Source organism: Eumetopias jubatus, unplaced genomic scaffold, assembly GCF_037043125.1.
Source record: "Eumetopias jubatus isolate StellerSeaLion01/CBP00866 unplaced genomic scaffold, mEumJub1_p1.0 scaffold_11, whole genome shotgun sequence".
NCBI lineage: Eukaryota > Metazoa > Chordata > Mammalia > Carnivora > Otariidae > Eumetopias > Eumetopias jubatus.
Genome location: NW_028274817.1, coordinates 1460448 through 1478017, shown reverse-complemented (window position 1 = coordinate 1478017; position 17570 = coordinate 1460448). Strand labels below are relative to the sequence as shown.

Sequence of the window (17570 nt, the reverse complement as noted above, 5' to 3'; positions counted from 1 at the left end):
ATTTTCTGGCACTGCTTCAGAAGCACTCATCTCCATCAAGTTGTCTTCTGTTAATTCCTCAGATGTGATGTCTATTAGCTCTTGAATTTCTCCAAGATCGATATCTTGAAATCTTTCAATTCCCACTTTTTTTTTTGCCATATCACAATCTCTTTCATTATTTCTTTAGTTCTATCATAAATCATGTGATGTCATGCACAACATCTGGACATAGTTTTCTCCAGCAGGAATTCATTGTTTCAGACTTGATGGCTTTCATGGCTTGTTCTGTAACAACGATGGCATCTTCAGTGTTATAATCCTTCCAGATTTTCATGTTGTTCTCTATATTGGGGTTCTCCTGCATAGGGTTGATGATCTTTTACATAGAGTGCCATGTATAATGAGACTTAAAGGTCCTTGTGACCTCCTAATGCAGAAGCTGAATTAGAGGTGTTGTGTTTGGGGACAAGTAGACCACTTCAATACTTTTGGTGTTGAACTTATGGGTTTCTAGGTGGCCAGGTGCATTGCCCAATATCAAAAGAACTTTAAAAGGCAGTCCCTTTCTGACAAGGTACTTCCTGACTTCAGGGACAAAGCACAGATGGAACCAATCCAGAAAAAGTGTTTGCATTGTCCAGGTCTTCTTGTTGTACAACAAAAATACTGGCAGCTGGTGTTTATCTTTTCCCTTCAAGGTTGGAGGGTTAGTAGCTTTATAGATAAGAGCAGTCCTGATCATTAACCTGACTACATTTACACAAAACAGTAGAGTTAGTGTGTCCTTCCCTTCCTTAAGTCCCGGTGTTTGCTTCTCTTCCTTACTAATAAATGTCTTTTGTGGCATTTTTTTCCCAGCATAGGGCACTTTCATCTGCATTAGAAACCTGCTCGGACAAATATCTTTTTTCCTTAGTGATTTTTTAATGGTGTCTGGGAACTCAGCTGCCTCTTGGTTGGCAAAAGCTGTTTCTCCTGTTATTTTGACATGTTTAAAGCCAAAACTCTTTTTAAAATTATCAAATCATCCTTTTCTGGCATTAAGTTCCCCAACTTTAGACCTTCCTTTTACTTTAAATTGTTATAGAATGACTTCACTTTTTCTTGAATCATATTAGAGTCTATAGATATGCCTTTCTTATAGCAATCCTGCACCTGCATAAAAGCTGCATTTTCAATGAGAAAAAGGTAATTTCACAAAAAGTACAAGGTTTTCGTACCTACAGATGTGGTTGCAGTGATAACTTCGTGAATTTCCTTTTTTTTTTATAATCGTCCTTATGCTGGATTTATTTACCTTGAAATGGTGGGAAACTTCGGCTGTAGACCTCAATCTATAGTACATATCAAGCAATTAAACTTTTTATTGTAATATCATGACTTTTCTCTGCTTCTTGGGAGCACTCCAGAATCACTATGGTACTTTGTATTGTTTCCATGGTGTTATTCAAGTTTCATGGTATTGCACTTAACATGATGAAAAATATGCAAGAACCATGAGAGATCACTTTTTACTGTGATACACAATTTACTGGAGGGATGAACTGCTCACAGGGAGATGATTAGCATCACATAGTGTTTTAAGTGGATACTCACAACACTTGATCTCACTGCAATAGCAACAGGAGATGGCTATAAAATTCTTAATGTAGTACAATATATACTGTGGTTCATTTTATGCAGTTATGATTTAACACTGCATCTTGACATTTGTTTACATTTTTCTCAGCCGTGAATGGTGCCATGGACCATCTGTGTATATGTGCATAACTTTTGATAAATTTTAACTTTTTATAATAGATTTGTGTATATTTTATGGTAGTGAATAATAAGATAGACTAATATCTACATATATTTTTTGCGTTCATGACATATCAAACTTATCCTATTTTTTTAATATTTCTAGGCTATGTGGTTTATCTGTGAGTTTCCTTAAATTGTTACAAATTTCCAAACATTTTTCCAATATATTGGAATCCACATTTAAGTAGAATCATGTAGTTCAAACTTGTGTTGTTCAAAGGTCAACTGTACAGGCCAATATCCCTGAAGAATACAGACACAGAAATTCTCAACAAATACTGACAAGCCAAATTCAACAGCACTTTAAAAGAATCAAACACCATGATCAAGTGGGATTTATCCTGGGATGCAAGAATGGTTAAACATTCGCAATTCAAAAAATGTGATATATCACATTAATAGAAGAAAAAAAACAAATGATCATTTCAATAGATGCAGAAAAAGCATTTAACAAAATTAAACATTCATTCATGACAAAAACTCTTAACAAATTGGGAATAGAAGAAATATACCTCAACGTAAAAAAGTCCATATATGACAAGCTCACAACTAACATTGTACTCAGTGGTGGGTTGAAAGCTTTTTCTCTAAGATCAGGAAGAAGACATAAGTGTCCACACTCACCACTCCTTTTCAACATAATACTGAAAGTCCTTGCTGGAGCAATCAGGTAAGAAAAAGAAATAAAAGGCATCAGAATTGGAAGGGAAGAAGTAAAATTATCTCTATTTGCAGATGATATAATTTTATATATATAAAATCCTAAAGACTACACCAAAAAACAAAACAAAACCCTGTTAGAACCAATCAACAAATTCAGGAAAATTGCAGGATACAAAATTAACATATAAATTTAGTAGTGTTTCCTTTTTTAATTTATTTTTTATTTTTAATATTTTATTTATTTGAGAGACAGTGAGCAAATGAGAGAGAGAGAGAGCGCGCAAGCAGGGGGAAGGGCTGAGGGAAAGAGAGAAGCAGACTCCCTGCTGAGCATGGAGCCCAACGAGGGGCTCCATCCCAGGACTCCAGGATCATGACCTGAGCCAAAGGCAGACACTTAACTGACTAAGCCACCCAGACTGCCCCAGTAGTGTTTCTATATACTAACAACAAAGTACCTGAGAAAGAAATTAAGAAAACAATTCCATTTATAATAGTATCAAAAATAATAAAATACTTAGGAATAAATTTAACCAAGGAGATGAAAGATCTGTATACTGAAAACCATAAGTCATTGATGAAAGAAATTGAAGAAGACACAAATAAAAGATATTCTGTGTTCATAAGTTAGAAGAATTGATATTGCAAAAAATACCCACATTACCCAAAGTGATATACAGTAAATGCAATAACCATCAAAATTCCAATAGCATTTTTCACAGAAATAGGAAAAACAACCTAGAATGCATATTGAACTACAAAAGACTCTGAATAGCCAAAGCAATTTTAATAAACATAAAGATGGAGACATCACACTTCCTAATTCAAATTATATCACAAAGCTATAGTAATCAAAACTATGGTATTGGCATAAAAACAGACACATAGATCAATGGAACATAATAAAGTACTCAGAAATAAACATGTATATATGTCAACTAATATTTGACAAGGATGCTAAGAATACAGAATGGGAAAAGAATAGTTTTTTCAAAAAATGGTGGTGGGAAAACTGGATATCCACATGCAAAAAAATGAAATTTGACCCCTATCTTGCAAATTAACTCAAAATGAATTAAATATTTAATGTAAGACCTGATACCAAAAGCACAGGCAACAAAAGCTAAAATAAACAAATGGGACTGCATCAAACTAAAAAGCATGTTTATAGCAAAGGAGACAATTAATAAAATGAAAAGACAACCTGCAGAATGGTAAAAATTGTTTGCAAACCATATGTCTGATACAGATTATACTCCAAAATATATAAAGAACTCCTACAACTCAATAGCAAAAAACCAAAACAAAACAAAACAAAAATCCAATTAAAAATGGGCCAAGGACCTGAATGGAATTTTTCTGAAGACATACAAATGGCCAACAGGTACATGAAAATATGTTCAATATTACTAATCATCAGGAAAATGCAAATCAAAACCACAATGAGATATCACCTCACACCTAATAGAATGGTTACCATAAAAAGACAAGAGATAACAAGTGTTGGAAAGGATGTCGAGTAAAGGGAAACTTTGTACACTATTGGTGGGATATAAATTGGCACAGCTACTATGGAAACTAGTATGAAGGTTTCTCAAAAAATTAAAAATAGAAATACCATATGATCCAGCATCCCACTTCTGGGTATATGTCCAAAAGAAACAAAATCAGTACCTAGAAGAGATATCTGCACCCCTATATTCATTGCAGCATTATTCACAGTAGTCAATACATGGAAACAACCTAACTGTCCATCAATGAATGAATGAATAAATTAAATGTGATATATAGTTACACCCATGCACAATGGAGTATTATCTTAGCTGTAAAAAATGAAAAAATCCTGTCATTTTTGACAACATAGATGAACCTAGAAGACATTATGCTAAGTGAAATAAGCCAAAGACAAAAACTGTGTGGTATCATTTACATGTAGAATCTAAAAAAGTTGTATTTATAGAAACAAAGGAGAATGGTGGTTTCCAGGGGCTGAGGGGTAGGGGAAATGGGGAGATGTTGATCAAAGGGTACAAACTTCCAGCTATAAGATGAATAAATTCTGGGGATCTAATGTACAGCATGATGACTATAGTTAATAATACTGTATTATATACTTGAAATTTGCAAAGAGAATAAATTCTTAAGTGATCCCATCACCATAATAATAATATGATAGATTATGGTAATAATTTCACAACATATACATATATTATCACACTGTACACCTTAAATGTATACAATTTTTTCAATTATATCTCAATAAAGCTGGGATGCCAGGGGAAGCAAAGAGGCAAAAAGAATTCTCCTTAGTGAGAACTGAAGCCTTTTGTTTGGTTGTGAAGTTTCCCCATTTCTGCCCTTGTATTGCAGACGATCTGGGTCTAATGTGAAATAGTCAAAGAGATAATGGAAAGTCACCTTTGCACATTCACAGGTATTCATAGCCTAGATACTTTCTGTGGGTGAAAATCACAAGTGAATGTTTAGAAAGCTTAGCAAATGAATTCATTGTGTTAATTAACTGACTAGTTCTCTTAAATATAACTCTGGTATTTTGTATCTCTTTACATCCCCTTCTCTGCCAAAGTAAGAGCCAAAGCTTTGATCAGATTGGAAGATTTTTTTCCCAACTTCCCCATTATATTTCCACCCTGTGTCTCAGCTTATTATTAAGCTTATTAAGTACCATCTGTGTTGTGTGTGAAATATTCAAGGGTACAATATAAAACATATAATGCATATGTATTCACATATTTCTATGGATTAGAAATACAGAACAGTTCAGCAAATGCTTTATATAACTGAATATAATTTTATTAAGTGGATCATCATATTCCCCCTCTCCTTGCGGCCTCTCTTTGTGCTTTATTATGAAAGATGACCCTTTAAGAGGTTTGGGGAATTTTCCCCTGCCTTTGCACTCCAGCCTATTAAGTTCCATTTGTGTTAAATGTGAAATATTTGAGAATACAATGAAAAACGCATTCACAATTTAGCTAGTATCAAAGGTTGTGAAAGACACAAGGATTTTTTAAATAGCTTGGCAAATTAACTCATTATACTGAGTGGATATATTTTCTTGAATTAATGTTTATTTGTTTTTCAATTCTCTTTCTCTGTTCCTTAAACTTTTATCTTGCCTTCTTTACTCTTTTCATCTCCATCTCTCTGACTTGTGTTGTGTGTCACTCTTTCTTTATTTTCTGCTTATTTATCTAGGCTACATGTCTAAAAAGATAATATATACAATAATAGTAATAAAAATGTTATTCTAACAAATGGTCAAATTTCTAGGAATGGAAAAATAAGATCATACACCCAAATCCTCCATTTAGAAAATTAATGCAATAATTTGCCAAATGAGAGAAAATGGAATTGGTGCTGAAATAGGGAATGGTGTGAATAGCTAAACAGAGATTTTGAGGACTTTTATTCATTTATTTAACACATATTTGAATCTGGAGCAAAGAGGAAGAGCCTTCTGCTTAGAATTACAGGCATACCTCATTTTATTTACTTGATTATTTATTTATTTTATTGATGTATAGTTAACGTATAATGTTATATTAGTTTCAGGTATTCCACAGAGTGATTTGACAATATTATATACTACACAGCGCTCACCACGATAACTGTAGTTATCACCTGTCATTTTACAAAGTTATTACAATATTATGAACTATATTCCCTATGCTTTACCTTTCATCCTCATGATGTATTCATTTTATAACTGGAATTTTGTACCTCCTAATCCCCTTCATCTATTTTGCCCATCCCCTCCCCGAAACCACCAGTTCTCTGTATTTGAGTCTTTTTCTATTTTTTGTTTGTTCATTTCTTTTGTTTTGTTTTTAGATTCCACATATAAGTGAAATCATGTAGTATTTGTCTTTCTCTGTCTGACTTATTTCACTTAGCATAATACCCTCTAGCACTATCCATGTTGCCTCAAATGGCAAGATTTCATTGTTTTTTTTTTCTTTTTATGGCTAATATCCCATGTATGTGTGTGTGCATGTGTGTGTGTGTATGGCACATATTCTTTATCCATTTGTCTATCTGTGGACACTTAGTTTGCTTCCATATCTTAACTATTGTAAATAATGCTGCATTGAACATAGAGGTGCATATGTCTTTTCTAATTAATGTTTTTTTCTTTGTTTCTTTGGGTAAATACCTCAGTACTGGGTCTTTTACAAATTGAGAGTTTATGGCAATCCTATGTCAAACAAGTCTATAGTGCCAGTTTTCCCAAAAGCATTTGCTCATTTCATGTCTCTGTGTTACATTTTAGTAAATCTTGCAATATTTCAAACTTTTTCCTTATTATTATATTTATTATAGTAATCTGTGATCACTGATTTTGACTTGCTGAAAGCTTAGGTGATGGTTGGGACTTTTGGGGAATAAGATATTTTTAAATTAAGGTATATAAATTTTTGAACATAATGCTATCATACAGTTAATAAACTACAGTATAGTGTAAACATAACTTTTATATGCACTGGGAAACCAAAAATTCACTTGACTTGACTCATTTTATTGCAGTATTTCCTTTATTTTGGTGGTCTGAAACTGAACTGTCAGCATCTCCAAGGTATGCCTGTACTTCTTACTAAGGACTGAGAGAGAGCATTCAGAGAGAAAGCCACTCATATAAAACGGAGCATCCATGGATTGTGGGTCTTTCTCTGGTCCAGCATTCCATTAATATGCTGGACCCCACATGGAGGAGCATATTTAGAATTCAGAAAAGAATGTCCATAATTTATAAACACATGAAAACAATACACATATTTGTGAGGTAATAATATTAATATGGTTCCTAAATCAAAGGATATCAAAGGGTGTACAGCAAAACGTCTCCCTCCCATAGATGCCCTCAAACCACTCATCTCGTTTCTCCTCCTCCAATTAACAGCCTCTTGGGGTGCCTCAGTGGCTCAGTCAGTTAAGCATCTGACTCCTGGTTTCAGCTCAGGTCATGATCTCAGGGTTGTGGAATAGAGCCCTGTGTGGGCCTTGTGCTCAGAGCAGAACCTGCTTAAGATTCTCTCCATTGGCCCTTCCCCCTGATCATGTTCTCTCTCTCTCTCTCAAAATAAATGAAAACTTTTTTTAAAAGTTGTAATTTCTACACTACTCTTTTTAAAAAAAAGCAACAAAAACAATTAGCAGCCTCTTGTGTATCCTTCTAGAAATATTATCTCTATACCAGTATATATCCCTAAGTGTTCAGTGTTCTGTGCTTTGCTTTTTTTCACTCAACAATATATCCTGCAGATATCCCCTTTGAATGATACATCAAGAACTTCCTCATTCCTTCTTACAGCTGCATAGTACCAAATGGTGTGAATGAATTTAATACATTAAATAACCTCTTTGCTGATGTACGTTGTATCATGTTTTCTAGACTAATTTGAGATATAATCTAATTATATCTACAATGACCCTATTTTCAAATAAGGTCACTTAGTGATGTACTGTGAGTCAGGATTTCAACATATCTTTTGAGGGGACATAATTCAACCCGTAACATCTGCATTGTCAATAGTGAAGGGAAATTGGCATGCTAATACACTGATAATGGGACCATGAATTGTTCAACCGTGTAAAATGGCAATTTGTCAATATGTAATAAAATTTTTAAAAATATGTCTACTTTCTGAAATAGCATTCTCAGCATTCTGTCTATCCTAGGCAGATGATTACACAGGGACAAAATGTAATATAGAAAAAGGTCTTCATAGTTTTGTTTATAACATTAAAACAAGAAAATAATACCAAATAATTGGTTAAATGGACTATGATCTACATATATGAGGTCATTAAAATGAAGATATTATTTTATTGAGCTTCACAGTGAAATGCTACACTTCCCAGTGATAACAAAACTTATCATATCTTTGTCAAGAATTCTGTGGCCTTGAAGGAGTGCTTAATTTTCTTTTTAAATTTAAACTACCTAAGACAAGTAATAATTAATGTTTATTATATCTATGATAATTGTTTAAATATTACTATTTATAACTAACTAACAAGAAGCAACCAGTATTGGAGGATGTGGAGCAAAGGGAACCTTTGTGCACTTTGGTTGGTGGGATACAAATTGGTGCAACCACTACGGAAAATAGTATGGAGGTTCCTCAAAAAATTAAAAATAGAAATACCATATGATCCAACAATGCCTCTTCTGGGTATTTACCCAAAGAAAATGAAAACACTAACTCAAAGATATATGCACTTCCATGTTAACTGTGGCATTTTTACAATAGTCAAGATGATGTAGAAACAACCTAAGTGTTGACTGATGGATGAATGGATAAAGAAAACGTGCTGTGAATGTATGTATGTATGTATGTGTGTGTGTGTGTGTGTGTGTATTTTATACACATATATACATGTATGTGCATATACATACACATAGAGGCAGTGGCAGTAGAATATTATTCAGCCATCAAAAGAAGGAAATCTTGCCATCTGCAACAACATGGATGGACCTTGAGGGAATTATGCTAAATGAAATAAGTCAGAGGAACACCAATATTGTATGATCTCACTTATATATGGAATTTTAAAAAAAGAACAAAAAACAAACAAGCAAACAAACCAAGTTCATAGGTACACAGAACAGATTGGTGGTTGCCAGGAGGATGGGAGGGGCAGTGGGTGAAATGGGTGAAGGTGGTCAAAAAGATACAAACTTCTATCATAAAATAAATAAGTCATGGGTATGCACTGTACAGCATGGTGACTATAGTTAATAATACTGTATTGTATATTTGAAAGTTGCTGAGAATAGATCTTAAAAGTTCTCAAGAAAAAAATTATAACTATATATGTTGACAGATGGTAACCCCAGTTACTGGGATAATCATTTTGTTATATATAAAAATATTGAATCATTATGTTGTATACCTGAAAGTAATACCAAGTATATCTCAATAAAAATATTACTAACTTGTGTGTACATTTTATTTGGATTTTATATATTTGGTAATAAGAAAATATGCTTAATAAATTAAAAACAGTATCAATGGTATTTATGTAAAAAATGCAAAGGAACCTTCTTAAAGATTATACACCAAAATGTACAATAATCAGTTAATGGTGGGATTAAAGAATATTTTAATTTCCATATTTTGCTCTTCTGTGTATTCTATTTTTCCTATAATGGATGTGCATTGCCTGTGTGATAAAGACTAAACAAACAGTGGTTTAACCAAATGAAATCGGAGCTGGGGCTGCTTGGATATCTAATGATGGATCTCAAAAATTGATGCCAGGTGAACAGTGCTAAGGAAGGACTGGGAAGTGAGGAGAGCCAACGGATGCAGCGGGGAATTCTCTCCCTCCCCCAGGGTAGACATCCTGGGTGTGGGGCAGTGTACCTTGGGCCTCTAGGGACCCTCTGTGCTGCTCTGAGCGAGCCTTGCCACCTGCAGGCACACACACAACCTCCTCTAGGATCCTGCGTCCTCTTTGCCCACAGCTCACATGGGAGGGAGAACGGGCATGTATTTCAGGTATGTGATCACAGAAGGGAGGTCCTGGCCCCAGCTGCAAAGGCAGCACAATGCAGATGCACCCAGTAGCAGAACAGAGGCTTTTGCTCAAAAACGTTAAGGGGTACCATAAGACAGAAAGAATGCAGTATGCATATGTGGGTGCTGAAGGCCCTGCTCCCTCCCCGTTTGGGGAGAGCAGAACCACTATCCGGGTGGGGAAGACTAACCCCATATACACACACCAAGTCCAGCTGAGGTACCCTGGGCCCTACCCTTTCATGGGGCCCCAGGAAGTGGGTTTATGCACCCTAACAAGGCCGGTGCCCAGTCCAGGGATCAGGGCATGCAAACCTAGCAGTAGGTCTGCAACCAGTGGGCAATACTTACACCATGATATAGATTCACTGTGAGCAAACCAAGGTGGGGAGGTTGGGCAACTGGCCCCAGACCACACTTTCAGAGCTTCCAGATGATAGGAGGCATAGCCAGAATCTGAGCTTCAGGAGGACAATAACCCACCATGAAGACATGGAATGCTCCTTGGAGCAAAGTAATGAGGTCCAGGTGGCCTGGGCACACCCACCTCCAGCACCCACCTGTACCCTCTCTCTAAAACTGGGCACTTGGCTCCAACAGCTAGCTCACACCACTGGAGGGGGAGAACTCTTGGACTTGGGCCAGCTATGTACATTAGTGCCTGCCCAGCTGCTCAGCCTGGTCCACCCACTACCAACTCCATGGGCCAAACCCCAGAATTCTCTCAGAGGAGAGCAGCCCACACCCCTGTGGCCCCATACTCTCTCTACCTTTCACTTCTTACTCTGAACCAGTTGCAGCTTCTCTGATAGATCATGTTTTCACAATGACACCTCAGTATTGCCTTTCCTTTTAATAGCCTTTCCCCATACCAAATTCCAAATCTCGAAATCCTGTTGCCCCTGAAATCTATTTTAAATGCTTCTTTATTTAGGAACCCTCCCCTGATCCCGGGATGGAGGGAAAACAGGGCACAGACAAGATGATATATTATAACATCACAAGAAGTGGGAACAGTGTCCAGATAATCAAATAAAAGAACAAGAGTACCCTAATTCATTTATAATTGTGGATTCAGATCTTTCACCAAGACAAGTGTTGAAAGTTCCTGCCCTTAACAGCAAAAAATATCGTAAGCTATGTGGGCCCCCAAGATATACTCCATTTTGCCAAATACCCTAGGGTTAGTTCAGAGCCAGGGTGCCTCCTTCCTTAGGACCCTGTAACTGGTCAGTCTCTAAATAGGACCCAAGACTACAAAACTCTAGGTTCCAATTATCAATCCAAGGATTAAGCTATTGAGAGGACCTGGCAAGGTTTGCCAGACAGACTTGGTTTTGAGATGGGTGACTCACTTAAAAAAACAATGTCATGGCTCATCCTTGGACCTCCTGGCTCTGTACCTGGACTCTCCTGGGTTATTAATTTGTCACTTCAGCATTGGCAGAGTTGAGCAAATGTCTTCATGAAACCTTTAGGATCAGCGTTCAGTTCTCCCACCATCATGGCTTCCCTCTGCCTTCTCTTCTACCACAGTCCAGCCATAATGTCCTTGACCTTCTAACCCATTTAGACAGCAGGGCATCATAGTTAAAAGCATTGGCTTGGGAGTCAATCTGTCTGAGTTCAGATCTTGGCTCTGATATTATATAATGTAACATGGGGCAAATAACTGAATATTTCTATGTCTCAGTTTCCTTATAATTGTACCTATATCACAAGACTATTTTGAGGATAACACGTTTTTATAAGCACAGGTATAAGACGGGTATATGGTTCAGGTTACAAAATGCTTATTAAATAAAATAAATAAATACCTGTACTAGACCGGATTATCTCTGTCCCAACAACATGGCCCAGCAGGTCATACTGATTCAGGCGGGAGCCATCTTGTGCTACTTCCACAGATTTGTTCTTCCCAAGAGTCCAAGAATAAACCACTTCAGCTGTTGTATAGGCATCTAAGGCAGAAAAGGACCAAGAAGTTGAAGAGAAAAGAAAATAATTATCCTTAATACTGAACTTACATGAGATTGAAATACAGCTTCCCTCCCAAAAGAGTTCTGGATATGTGTTCTGTCTTCAACTGTAGTATATTTATCCATCCATCTAGTAAACACTCACTGAATAACTTCTATAGTTTATGCTGGCTACACAGGAGTGAACACAAAGTGGTCTCTTCTTTCAATGACTTACAATCTTCTGGACTGACAATAAATTGTTAGACTTTTCCTTCTCTTAGAGGGTAGACAACAGAGACAAAAGGAGGAATAGCAAAAATATTATCTAATGCAGATGTCACAAATTCAAATGCCTATAGGAGTGGTATCTTAAATAAATAAATCAGGCTAGTTGTAAAAAAAACTGTCAAAAATAAAACACAATTATTATGGGGTGAGCATATGAGATAAGGTAAAAATCATTGTAGAGATATTCTAAGTTAAAAACATAAAAACCTCAAATTAAAAATAGCAATAATTAATTATTACAACTTCCTTTTAAAAAATATTTCCATTTTGATTTGCAAAACAGAAACCTGCCTCCTTTACTTCTGCACCAAGTTATTAATGTCAGGTTTTGTATTTGGAATTCCCATGTTGAGTACAGAATTTAAGTATGGATTAGTTTTTTTTTTTTTAAAGATTTTATTTATTTATTTGAGAGAGAGAGAATGAGATAGAGAGAGAGCACGAGAGGGAAGAGGGTCAGAGGGAGAAGCAGACTCCCTGCTGAGCAGGGAGCCCGATGCGGGACTCGATCCCGGGACTCCTGGATCATGACCTGAGCCGAAGGCAGTCGCTTAACCAACTGAGCCACCCAGGCACCCCTGGATTAGTTTTAATAGGGGTGTGGGTAAGAGAAATGGTGAGAGAATAAGGAATGATGTTATTTAGGTTGTATCTTAAAGGAAGAGAGTTGCTTTCTTTCCAGACACGGATTTACTCTTTGCACAGTGGGTTTTATGTTGGGGTGAGCGCCTTGCCCTAACTCAGGCACCTAGGTTCATAAAGAGAAGCTGAACAGAATACTGTTCACCCATTTCACCCAACTTTTGAGCTGTTGTTCAACTCAGTAGGAGGTCTCCAGCTCATGGTGGCAGCTGCTGTCTCTATAATATGCTCTATTTAAGCCTTTTACCACAAAGCAAATAATTCATAGTGAAACCAACCAGTGAACAAACATAAATTTTGTGTCTTTACAAAACTTTGCAACATGGGATGTACATTTCATTAAGTCTGACATTAACATTCACATGTACTAATTGTGGTCTGCTTATATTATACTTCTTAGGACTTTTCTCAATATACCCAAATAAACTATTTTTGGATTTTCTTATAATGGACAACAGCCAAAGATTTCTTCATTTACATCAAAATTCTCATTGAAATCATGAAAAAATATATATAACTACAGTATTTTTTATATCTGTGCTCTCATAAGCTATAAGAAAATGCCACAAGAAATCCAGCTTTCCATATAATATGCCCTATATATGGCCTCAGTCATTTATTCAACACAGATAAAAATACTTGAAGTTTGGAGCACCTGGGTGGCTCAGTTGGTGAAGCATTTGCCTTTGGTTCAGGTCATGATCCCAGGGTCCTGGGATTGAGCCCTGCACCGGGCTCCCTGCTCCACAAGGAGCCTGCTTCTCCCTCTCCTGCTCCCCCTGCTTGTGCTCTCTCTCTTTCTGTCAAATAAGTAAATAAAATCTTAAAAAATACTTGTAGTTCAGCATATAATTTATTCCACAATAGACAATTTTTATAAATTTGGCATCTATAAAATCTTTTGGTGCCTGGAAAGGTTTGTTGCTTAATATATAATTTCATTTCCCAGCAGCAACACTTAGTGTATTCATTTAAACACAAAACCTGTTGAACTTTCAGTCTGTGTTTTAATGCTAATTAAGACTTTTATTGTACATCTTTTTTATATATCAATTATAGTTCTTTATAACAAATTGCATAATGTTAATACCTGAAGTTTTATTTCTTCAACAAAGGTATACTTTGTATGCATAATAAAGATGTAGAAATAGTCTTAATTTCTATAAGGAAATGTAAACTCCCCTGGTTTTGAAACCAGTCCTTTCAGTCTTTTTTATTTTTGTTAAGTTTTGATAACAAGAACTATGTCACTTTCCTCTTAATTCTACTAGGAGCTCTTAATTCTATATGTAAAACAAAGGTGCAAGTGAGTTGATTAATGGCAACTGACATTGGACCCTTTTTCAGGGAGAGGGCAGAAAGTAATGGAAATTTGGGGGAATGGTCAAGCATTTACAAGGACAATCACTGCTCAGCTGATTGTGGCCATGTGAGAATTTGAGACGAATGTTCTCATATCTTCTGATTTCATAAAATAATAAACAAATCTGGAGTTTTATGTGACATCTCCCAAATTTCAAATCTTTGCAAATAATTTTAAAAGTTATAAACACTGTATGGATCAAACAAATCACATTTGCAAACCACCAATTTGCAACTTCTGGTCTAGAGATCTTCTCCGATAGATGGCTATGCTTTTTGTGATTCAACCTTGGAAATAAAGGATCCTCTGCTTCCTATGGGGTATCTAGGCTTCCCAACCAGAATTGTAGATTTTTTTTTAATTTTAGATTCAATTAGCCAACATATAGTACATCAGTAGTTTAAGATGTAGTGTTCAATAATTCATCAGTTGCATATAACACCCAGTGCTCAGCACCACACATGCCCTCCTTAATGCCCATCACCTGGTTACCCCATCCCTCCATCCCCCTCCCTTCTGTAACCCTCAGTTTATTTCCTGGAGTCCAGAGTCTCTCATGGTTTGTCTCCCTCTCTGATTTCTTCCTCTTCAGTTTCCCCTCCCTTCCCCTGTGGTCCTCTGCACTATTTCTTATGTTCCACATATGAGTGAAACCATATGATAATTGTCTTTCTCTGATTGATTTATTTCACTCAGCAGTGTCCCACATGTTTCTTACTCTTTTCTGTATTTTTGTCTCTCTGTGCTTTAGTTTTGTTATTTTGTTTCCCCATTTTTAAGTTCTCTAATCCCATATTCTACTTGTTAAATCTATCCATTGGAGGGAGTCCAAGATGGCAGAGGAGTAGGAGACCTTAGTTTCATCTGGTCCCAGGAATTCAGCTAGATAGCTGTCAAATCATTCTGAACACCTGTGAACTCAACCAGAGATCTGAGAAAAAAATAGCTGCAACTCTACAAATAGAAAAGCGACCACTTTCTGCAAGGTAGGAGGTGCAGAGAAGTGAATCCAAGGTGATATATGGGAAGATAAACCACTGGGGGAGGGAGCCTCCATCAGCCAGCTACCAGGAAGTGCTTTAGCAGTGCAGCAAAAAATCAGAACTTTTAGAAGTCTGCTCCAGTGAGGGACATCACTCAGGTGACTAAGTGGGGGTGGAACCCTAGGTGGGACAGTGTGGTCTCAGGATCCTCGGGGTCACAGGAAGACTGGGGGTGCCTGAATGCACCAGAGTTCCCAGGCATTGGAGGTGGGAAGCCAGCTCCAGGGCTGGAAATTGGGAGGCCACCATTTTCATTCTCATCTTCTAAAGCAGCAAGGAAAGCCTTCAGGGAACAAAAGCCACATAGAGCAAACCAGAGGAGAATACTTAGCCTGGCCCCCTGGCAAGGGTGGTGCAATTCCACTCGGGGCAAATACACTTGAAAATCAAAGCAACAGGCCCCTCCCACAGAAGATCAGCAAGAACATCCAGCCAAGACCCAAGTTTACCAATCAATGAGAACTGCAAAACTCCAGAGCTAGGAGAACACAGCACATAGAATTCATGGCTTTTTCCCCATGATTCTTTAGCCTTTCATCTTTAATTTCTTCTTAATTATTTTCTCTTTTCTTTTGCAACCAATTTCTCATTTTATCAACTCTTTTTTTAATCTTTTTTAATTTTCATTTTTACAGTTATATTCTATTCCTTCATTGTATTTAATTTTAGATAGATAGATAGATATAGATAGATATATTCTTTCTTTACAATTTTGGGATGCAGTTTCTTCTAACAGACCAAAATACGGCCAAAATCTAGTGTATGGCTCTGTTCTATTCACTTGTCTGATCATATTCTCTTTTTCCTTTTTTTTTGTTCTTTTTTTTTGTTGTTTTGTTAAAGTCTTTTTTAATACTCATCTTTACAGTTATATTCTATCCTTTCATTGTATTTAATTTTATTTTTATACATATATAGGTTTTTCTTCCTTTATAATTTTGAGATCTAGTTTTCTTTTTTTTGGGGGGGGGGGAGGATCTAGTTTTCTAACAAACAGACCAAAATACACACAGGATCCAGTGTATTGCTCTGTTCTGTTCACCTGTCTGCTTATATTGTTTTTTTTCTTCAAAAAAAATTTTTTTTGGTTACCCATATCTTCTGATTTGTTTAGTGTATATTTCCCTGAGGTCATTGTTGCCATTTTAGTATTTTATTCTCTCTCGTTCATCTATTCTTCTCTGGACAGAATGACAAGAAGGAAAAACTCACCACAAAAAAAGAGAACAAGAGGCAGTACTGACTGCCAGGGACCTAATCAGTATGGAAATAAGTAAGATGTTGGAAACAGAGTTCAGAATAATGATTATAAAGATACTAGATAGACCTGAAAAAAGCATAGAAGACACTAGAGAATCCCTTTCTGGAGAAATAAAAGAACTAAAATCTAACCAAATCAAAATCAAACAGGCTATTAATGAGATGCAATTAAAAATGGAGTCTCTAACTCCTAGGATAAATGAGGCAGAAGAGAGAATTGGTGATAGAGAAGACAAATGATGGAGAATAAGAAGCTGAGAAAAAGAGAGATAAACAACTACTGGATCATGAGGGGAGAATTCGAGAGATAAGTGACACCATAAAGTGAAACAATATTAGAATACTTGGTATCCCAGAAGAAGAGGAAAGGGGGTGTGGCAGAAGGTATATTGGAGCAAATTATAGTGGAGAACTTCCCTAATATAGGGAAGAAAACAGGCATCCAAGTCCAGCAGGCAGAGAGAACACCCCTCAAAAATTAATAAAAATAGATCAACACCCCAACAAATAATAGTGAAACTTGTAAATCTCAGAGACAAAGAGAAAATCCTGAAAGTAGCTTGGGACAAGATGTCTGTAACCTACAAGAGTAGAAACATTAGATTGGCAGCAGACCAATCCACAGAGATCTGGCAGGCCAGAAAGAACTGGCATGATATATTCATGGAGCTAAATGAGAAAAATATTCAACCAAGAATACTTTATACAGCTAGGATGTCATTCAAAATAGAGGAGTGATAAAAAGCTTCCAGGACAAACAGAAACTAAAAGAATTTGTGATCACCAAACCAGCCCTACAAGAAATATTAAAAGGGATATTTTAAGCAAAGAGAGCCCAAAATAATATAGATCAGAAAGGAAGAGACAATATACAGAAGCAGTGACTTTGCAGGTAATACAATGGCACTAAATTCATATATTTCAATAGTTATTCTGAGTGTAAATGGACTACATGCTCCAATCAAAAGACACAGGGTATCAGATTGGATAAAAAAGCAAAACCCATCAATGTACTGTCTGC

General features: G+C 36.3%; 1 protein-coding gene across 1 annotated transcript in view; it reads right to left on the bottom strand.

Moving 5' to 3' along the window:
- Positions 1–17570, bottom strand: part of GABRA3 (gamma-aminobutyric acid type A receptor subunit alpha3) — a 291144-nt gene that overhangs the window by 52081 nt on the left and 221493 nt on the right. Inside the window, exon 6 of the mRNA XM_028091990.2 lies at positions 11810–11953. Coding sequence (XP_027947791.1) covers positions 11810–11953 — 144 coding nt within the window. The remainder of the gene's footprint in view (positions 1–11809; positions 11954–17570) is intronic.